We start from the raw sequence: 8922 nt of genomic DNA, 5'->3' as shown, positions 1-8922 counted from the left end.
TGAGCCTGCCAGCTCTTCGTCTGCTGCTTTACTGCAGAAAGCGATGTGTCTGTAGTCTTATGTAACTGGGGTTATGCAGGGCTTTGGCAGTGTGATCCTCAAGTCATATTTGGCACTATATCATCTTCTAAAACAATACAGAGCAGTTGTAATTTTTGACATGATGTCTTCTGATTAACTATTTGCAGACTTCAGGTCAAAGAGACTTCTCTTAATATTTCAGGGGACTGTTCTGGGTGAGATCCTAAGTAAGATGAAGAAGGGGAACAAAAGAACTGTTAAACATGTCCAACTCTGGTTTTTGGAAGGTTCACATAGAGCTGCTTCTGACCAAAAAAAAAAAAAAAAAAAGATGTACAATACATAATTCGCTTCATAGACTTTAACTTTAGCAGTAACTGCATGCACAGCTCATTTTCAAAGTAGCAGTAGGAAGTATTCTTGAAATGAACCATGTGTAGAAGCACTGTCACCACAATCTAGTCGTCACATCAAAATAATGTGTTAATAACTCATTTTCTAATCCCCACAGGAAGTAATAAATGCTTTGAAACAAACTTGGCACGTTTCCTGCTTCGTGTGTGTGGCCTGTCATAACCCCATCCGCAATAATGTCTTCCACTTAGAAGATGGTGATCCCTACTGTGAGACGGGTAAGGAGTAACACAAGCAAAGTTTAGTGCAGCTGCGCAGAGAATCAGAGCTTAATAAGGTTTAAAAAATAATATGAATTTCTTTTTCTCAAGCTTCACCTCAGTAGAAGTGTCACAGCAAATTCATGTAACTTTGGCAGTTCAGTTCACACTAACAACAAATGCAGTAGATGCTTTGAGTTTGCAACAGGTTTCTTTTGCAGGGAAGATGGGAAGTATTTCTTCATCAGCTTCTGTAGGAGCAGGCTTCTTGTCACTGGCTTTATTTGTTATTTCTGTTAGGCTCTCAGCTGTAGGTGCTACAGCAAAGTGTTAATTTTAGGTTGATTTTCTGGTTGGCTTTAAAATAGTTTATGTAAATCTACTTATTTACAAAACAAGCAAAAACCAGTAAAGCAAACTGTTTTACTCTGAATAGTAAAAACAGCAGGAAGGCTGCCTCCAAGAACAAGCAGTCTGCCCAGGGAGTTTTTTTTGCAAGATCAGAGATAACATCTGTCAAACATAAGCTTAAGAATAAAAAAAAATAAATAAAAAATCTGTGTTGGGGGAAAAATATAACAATAAGATTATAGCACTTGAAAGTCCGATGAGCATAATATGTAGAAAATGTGGTTGTAGATATTCAGGGGAAATCTAGTTAATCTAGTTTTTTGGGGGTTTGTTTTTTGTGCTTTTTTTTTTTTTTTTTAGCACTTCCAACTGACTGTGTCTTTTCGATTAACATGATCAGATTTTATTTCTGTTGATTTCTTAGTTTGCCTAAAACATTTCATGTACCCTTCTGAGCTACGACAGAAATAGATGTCATTTGTAAAACAATTCTGCATAATGCAAAAAAAACTAGTATGTATCAAAATTGTCTGTTTTTGTCACTGCATATTATTTACATCCATGACAGAATTGTCAATCAAACCTTTTCTGTGTTTTTAATTTGCTGTAAGGAGCATTGTAATCTAGCTAGAGGTGGAAGTGGGTTGACCAGGAAGAAATCTAGCTTGAAATCCTAGTGACTTGTCTGGGGCTAAGATTTCCTCTGGCTGGTCCAGTTGTTCACAGTGGTGCTATGAAGAGCCATAGATACTGAAAATATGAGGAAGGCAGGCAAAATTTACCCAAATTTTCTGTCAGGGTGGATTTAGTGAGGTGTTGGCAGATATGAAAGGACAAAGTAGGTTACTGCTAAGTCACTGTCACAAGTTAGGGTAACGTGTTGCTCCTATTGAATTTGCGGAGCTGCAGAGGAAATGGATATATGAGCAGCATCCTCCAGTGTGACAGCATAGTGAAATTTCATCCTGAAGCAGTCTGAAGCCCCTCATCTTGGATGATGCAAAAATAGTACCGGAGGGATCAATAACTCCCCTTTGGGTGGAAAGCTCATGACCGGGTTTGTACTGCTAGTATTGAATTCTTGTTTCTGCCACCAAATGACCCGTATGTTGTGCGGTGCATTGATTTGTGCTACTGTTACAGCTCCCATGCACAATATGCACATTTTTGCATACTTTGAGTAGAAAACAGAGGGATAGAAAGACAAGAATATTACCCTTTTCATGAAGTTTCTGAGATAAAAAGTTGCTAGCAGAAGTTAAGGCAGACACATTCTGTGAGGTGCTTTGGCAATGATGTGTTGTAATGGCTCTGGCTCTCTAACTAGATGTTAATTTGAGATATATTCACTCTTCAAAGACTTTCGGTCCAGCTGGAGTTAAGAGTCTGTGACTAATTTTAAAGAAATAGAGAATAGAAGTCATTGCCAACTTTCCTTCTTCCTAGTGCAATGAAGGGTTCTAATTTTAAATTTGTATTAGAAATTGTAACAGTGTCAGTTACTACTATTAGGGGGATTTAATCTGCAAAATGTCCCATTGCTGGACATGGATGCTAAAATTAAACTAAATGTGCGGATATATACAACTTTGAACATCCCAGTGCGGTTAGGAACCTGCTTTCAAAAATGCTGCATGAAAAAAGCATTAATATGTTACTTTATGAGAAGTCTGTGTTGGAAGACTTCTGTGGTATCACAATTCAAGCACGTGAATGCAAAAGAAAGCTGATGCCCTTCATTCTGCCTTATCTGTTGTTCTTTCTTTGGACCAAAAGCCAAGAAACTTATCAGCACAAACTACAGTGCACATTACAAAAGGTTGTAGTGGCTGGCACCAGAAAAATATCAGTAAAAGATTGCATGTGAACATGAATATGAAGAGCTGAAAGGGTATAATCATGAGACCATGTCCTTCAGGGGTTTTGGACAGAGGCATTCTGCCATCTGTCACTCTTATTGTATGTTTTCTGATTATACATTTGCAAATTCATGCCAACAACATTACATTAAGGAAGGTGATTTCTGAAGGTGTTTCTTGCCACTATTAGCCTTCAAGGACTTTGCTTTTGCAGAACACTTGCGTTCCCAGTCTTGCCTAAATTCCTTCTGTGATGCTCTTTGAGGTCATCATACGAGATACTGTTTTACTAAACCAAAACAGACTTCTCCCTGTGCTTGGCACACATGATAAGCCTCTGTTGTCTCTGCTGCAGTAAACACCAGAGTGTGTGTCTCTGGATTATCTAGTAGAGAAGCAGAATCTCCTTGTACCCTGCTTGTTACTCCTTGTAAGGCTCCTTGAAAACAGGTATTGACATCTAATGTCCCTGGCAGTGCCAGAGTGTTGGTATAAAGGATAGAGTCCAGTGCTTTGTTAGGGTTGTCACTTTGTAATCCATTTTATGAAGGTGACGTTATATATTTGGAATGGCAGCACACTTATCCAGAATTCTCTCTGCTGTTGTGTTCTGTGCAGGAAAAACAAACAAACAAACAAAACCCACAACATTTAGAGTTGAAATAAATGGGAAAGACCAGACAGCTTAGGGACAAACTTAGGTCTGCACAGGTGGGCAGTGGAGGGCTGCAGTAACTCACAGTCTGCGATATGGCCCTGTGCACAGAGATGCAAGCTTCCCATGTGGAGAGAACTTGGGAATGGGGATGGTTGTAAGTGCCTCCTACCCAACCTCATACATACCTCTTACCCTGCTGCTCTGTCCTGCTTTCTCCTTTTCAACCTTTCTGGTGCCTAGAAGTGAATGGTGGGAATACCTTTCTATGACACCAGTCACTGAAACCCTACTGTGGTGTCTTTTGTTAAACTTGGTAAATATGCTTGCTAAGTCTCCAGGTTTTGTTTGGTTGATTTTTAAAGATCATGCAATAAGCTTTACTGACTAGAAAACTCATCTTATTTAATTCAAATCACTCTGTTCAGGACAGGAGCCTAACAATTACATGAAGTACAAAGCAGTCCGGGACAAATACTGTGCAAGAATGCATGCAAACCTTGCTGAGGAGGTTTGTCATGTAAACAGGCAATAGGAAGCCTGGGTATGCTTTCAAAGCAGAGCCTGAGAGAGCACAGGTAGCATGCAGAGTCTGTGCTGGTGCTCTGCAAGGAGTGCATTTCCCCCCCGAGTGCACTATTGATCTCAAGGAAATGAAACACCAAGACGGTGGAAGCACTGCTTGGTTGAAAGGATAAGGAAGGGGAATAGAAGCGAATTACTGAGGAAAAGATGACATCGCTGTCATTCAGCCTAGGACCTCTTTATTCAGTGCACCCAATCTCATAAAACTTGACAGGACAAGTGCAAACCCAACACTATTGAAAGAAAAGAACAAAACTTTCAGAGTCAGTCTTCCTTTTCTGTGTATGCTTCATCTTTAAAATTGGTGTTTGTTGCAGATTACTATGCCCTCTTTGGTACTATGTGCCATGGCTGCGAATTCCCCATTGAAGCTGGAGATAGGTTTCTTGAAGCCCTGGGCCACACTTGGCATGACACTTGTTTTGTATGCTCAGTAAGTAAAGCTGTTCTTCTTGTTAAACTAATCCATAGCAGCAGTACTTGTGCTAACATGACCAATATGGGACTTACAGCTAAAATGTCTTTCAGTCCTCAGAACCCAAACAAAAAGCACTTTTACAGTTTTTTAGAAGGTGTATCTCTCTTGTGGGCTGTTGGCACCAGTCCAGATCATTTGGGGTGGATTGCAGCACTGTGTCTTAGCATTTAACCCTTGACATTTGTTTCCCTAGAACAAATGTAGAAGGCCATAAAGGAACAGGCTGCATTTCTAAGGTATCAAGAGCACTTTTGACATAAAGACACTGTAGTCAAAGAGTATTACCTGCTAATATTTGTTGGGTTAAAAAAAAAAAAAAAAAAAAAAAAAAGGAACCCAAATCCTAATGATGGGATTTTATTTTATTTTTTCAATACTGAACTAACTCTACTCTGAGTTAAGAGCCTATAGACTTAAAGAGGAAGGCTATGCTTACATCAGCCATTAATTTTACATCAAAAAGAAAAAAAGAATATCCCTCAGGAAAAAAAAAAAAAAAGTAATAATTCTTAATCTTTGAATATACTGGTGCATAGTGCAATGCCATGATTAGGCATTCCGAATAACATGTGGTATAATTCATCCATCTCAATTGGGTGACATTTTCTTTTTGATCCCATTTCAGGTATGCAGTGACAGTTTGGAGGGTCAGACTTTCTTCTCCAAGAAGGACAAGCCACTGTGCAAGAAACATGCTCACTCTATCAACATCTGATGCTTGGAGCTCATCCTGTTTAGCAAATGTACTGAGCAGAAAGAAAGGTTAAAATGTCCATGTTCGATTGTTAGTCAAAGTTATTTATATATGCTTTTCTAAAAATGGAAGACAAATGTGGAAATTTTAGTGATTTTGTACACTATTTTTAGAGTGTTTGTCGGTTAGGGGTTTGCTTCATAAAAAGCTGGGAATCAGGAATTACACCCAAGTGAAAATATTAGAGTGCCTTTACTTCGCTACTTGTAACGTTACTGTATTGGTCTCATGATTTTATGACCACATTCGTATATGCTTCAATATGAGAAGTGAAGTTTCTCTAAAAATGAGTACCTGATTTTAAATTGTTGGTTTTGCTGCTATTCAACAAATAAAAGGAGATTGGCTTCAGTGGTCCAGATCACTTTATTGTGCTGATGTTTTTTAAGGTGTGTCTGGAAGTACTGAAGCTAAACTCCATTAAAGAGGAACTCAAAGCAATGATAAGATTAGGTGGAATGTAGTTCAACAACTAATATTTTCATCTGATGCTCAGCTTCATTAAGCCTCCTGCACCATTACACATACCTGTGCCTTTGGCAGTTAGATCTCCGATGGGTCTGCAGAGGACAGAGATTTTTACAAAGCCATCGAGTGATGGCTGCGCTAGTGAGCACGGATGATTTAAAGATGCCAGTTGGAAGAAAACATAGATGGGATACTGTTCCTTAAACCACAGCATGTGCTACCAGAATACTAGCCAAAATAAAGCAATAGTGAGAGTGTGCTTGACAAGACAAAAATGTCAGATCAACTCTGAAGTATAAGGGAGTGGGTACTATATTCTTATGTTCACAGTTCAAGTTTTAGGTAGTTTTCAGTGCCTTGGAAAGGGGAAAATGCATTGAATCTGCATGTAACAGTGTTTTATATCCAGAATGTGAGACTTTGGTGTTTAATAAGGAAAACTTCTGAAGTGCAACTGAGGACATTGTTTTTCTCTCAGTACATTCTTTATGATGTAGCTCATGAATATGTATATTGGTGGTTTGCCAGGTAGCATACTATAAACTTATTTTCTTGCTCAGCTGTTATGATTTTTATTAGTTTATTTTTTTCTCTTTTCCACCAGATGTAAGGAATGTATTGTTAAATAATATAATAATGAGTTAGGCAGTCCAGTATCTCTCAGTTCTTGCAAGGGAACAGAGACAATACTGTCATTATGCATTTACTGCAAGCCAGGAGATGTTGCCAGTCCTGTGGCTTGATATGAATTTTGCCACAGTGTCAGCACAAGACCCATGCACCAGCTAAGTCCCACTTACCTTCAGATTAGGGTTTAAGTGGTATGGAGCAATAGTAGGCATATAGGGAAAGGGTGATAACCCTCTGCACAGGGTGAATTTTACTCCAGCAGAGCTGCACAACAGAGAAGGAGGCCCTCTCGGGGCCAGATTAGACTCCTGATGCAAACTGAATTTACATGGTATTAAGTTCAAGTTAGATGTCAGAGCTGAATTGCTATGCTTTAGTGCTACTTCCAGTAGACTTTAGAAGTGCACTGGGTGGTTGTTTGTTTTGTTTTGTTTGTTTGTTTTAATTATTGATAAAATGGAGAGGTTTATCCATAAAATCATGAGGACAATTAGAAAAAAATACTATGGTTGAGTAAAGCAATTGTAACAAGAAACATCAACACAAGAGACAATTAGAAAAAAATACTATGGTTGAGTAAAGCAATTGTAACAAGAAACATCAACACAAGAGACAATTACAAAAAAATACTATGGTTGAGTAAAGCAATTGTAACAAGAAACATCAACACAAGAGACAATTACAAAAAAAATACTATGGTTGAGTAAAGCAATTGTAACAAGAAACATCAACACAAGAGGGGGAGGAAAAAAAACCACATCAAAATTGCTGTACTGAAATACAAAAAGATATTTCTTATTAATTCAGTAAGACAGATTCATGTGATGGGCCATTTTACTTTATTTCCTGAAGTTGTTTTTCTTCAATACTACTACGTTTCTTTTTAAACTTCTGGTGGTATGGAAGAAATGTCATAAAGCTGTTTAAAATGTTTACACTCTTATATGTACACCCTTCTGTGACTGTGGCTGAAAATCAGGAGGATGAGGGCAGACTAGACAAGATACAGCAGTATGAGCCAGCTTGCTTTTGAAATTAGTGGAATGTGGAGCGATGAGTCCTACAGACTAGGTGTCAGTACAGCTGTATTGCACATGCATGAGGAAAGAGGATGGGAATGCACATGATAAGGTAATTTCTGTAATTCAGACCTTGCTATTTTGAAGTAGGATAGAAGCTATTCAGTGGACACAATGTTTGCCAGTGTCCATAAAGACTTTATTTTTTTTTTTTTTTAATTTTTATTGGATTTATGTTTCTAATACATATGCTCTAGGTTTGAAATTTCACAGTTGTTAATGAATATGAGCACAAACACCTGAAAGGCTCCAGTAGTACTGCTTCACTTAGCTGCTTTGCTTTTTAGTTTCTGCTTTGTCTATTTGTTTAAAATTTAAAAAGGAAGCATAGAGTCAGTGATACATACTGAAAATTTAATGGGTCTCTCAAATTATATAAATCAACTAAAGCAAAAAGGAACATAATGTTTATCATGATTTTAATAAGTGAGATTTTAGTAGAGCACTTTATAATAATGCCATATATCTCACTGAATATTTATTACTTTTTTGTTGTTTAGGACTATTTCATACCAGTATCTTTGTATTTTGTTTTATTTGTAAGCCTGCCTATTTACCTCTAGAATTTTTTGGTGTGTCAGTGTGTGTATTTATATATACTTATCTATGTATGCACACATATGTGTGTACAGTGAGACGTACATATATATGCACATATACATGTGTATATTTGATTGCAGACTTGAGATAGCAAAATCAGCACCGTTCTATTGTCATCTGGGGATAAGATTTTCAACTATTTTTCATAAAACAGATCTACAGCATTCATGTTTTGAAGGATAGTTAAAAAGCCAGGAGAACCCTGTTAATAATCTAACTACTGTAGGGTTTTGCATGCATTTTCAGTCAGTAATTACTTTTTCTTCCCAAACTGTGCCTGTTAAAAGAATTGGGTTTAACTCTGAAGGTAGAAGGTCTTTATTAGTCGAATAATCGAATCGTGATGACACTTTCAATATATTGTAACTAAATAATTCAGAAATACGTGTAAATATAATAAATGCTTAATATAACAATGCAATAAACGTAAAAGCAAAACTTGAGTAGCGGTCCAGTGTGTGTTGGTCTGTTCAGCTGTGTACCTGTCTCCTGATGGGGCTACTCACATCTAGCCATGTGTATGGCTTTGCTAACAGGTAAGAAGGGGAACTACATCAGTTCACAGATTAGTTTCTTGAATTTCATTTTTTTTTTTTCCATTGTTTTACTCTAAGAAGTCAGCTGTTAAGTCTTGGTGATTTTTGTGTTTCTGTTTAATAGTCTTGGGTGTCAAATGTTGGCTGTTCACATTTGCAAATGTAATAATAATTTAAAAACAAAACAACAACAAAGAAAACCACAACATGGAAAACAGAACTTGCTATCTGTCCTCAGCTGTTTTGCAATTAGTGGATTTTCTTTTTTTCTGAATCACAGTCAGTAAAAGAA

The 8922-nt window shown here is 37.5% G+C and overlaps 1 protein-coding gene across 1 annotated transcript in view; it reads left to right on the top strand.

The window, feature by feature from the left end:
• The window catches only part of LOC311208973 (uncharacterized protein), a gene marked incomplete at its 5' end in the record, with an annotated part of 42430 nt that extends 33893 nt beyond the window's left edge, over nt 1–8537 (top strand). Inside the window, 3 exons of the mRNA XM_084286023.1 lie at nt 533–653; nt 4403–4518; nt 5189–8537. Of these exons, the coding sequence (XP_084142149.1) occupies nt 533–653; nt 4403–4518; nt 5189–5278 (327 nt within the window). The 3' untranslated portion in view covers nt 5279–8537. The remainder of the gene's footprint in view (nt 1–532; nt 654–4402; nt 4519–5188) is intronic.
• Between the last annotated feature and the right edge of the window lie 385 nt (nt 8538–8922).

The sequence above is a fragment of the Netta rufina genome (assembly GCF_964035555.1).
Source record: "Netta rufina genome assembly, chromosome: 4".
In the NCBI taxonomy this organism is placed as follows: Eukaryota; Metazoa; Chordata; class Aves; order Anseriformes; family Anatidae; genus Netta; species Netta rufina.
This window is presented reverse-complemented; position numbering and strand designations above follow the sequence as displayed.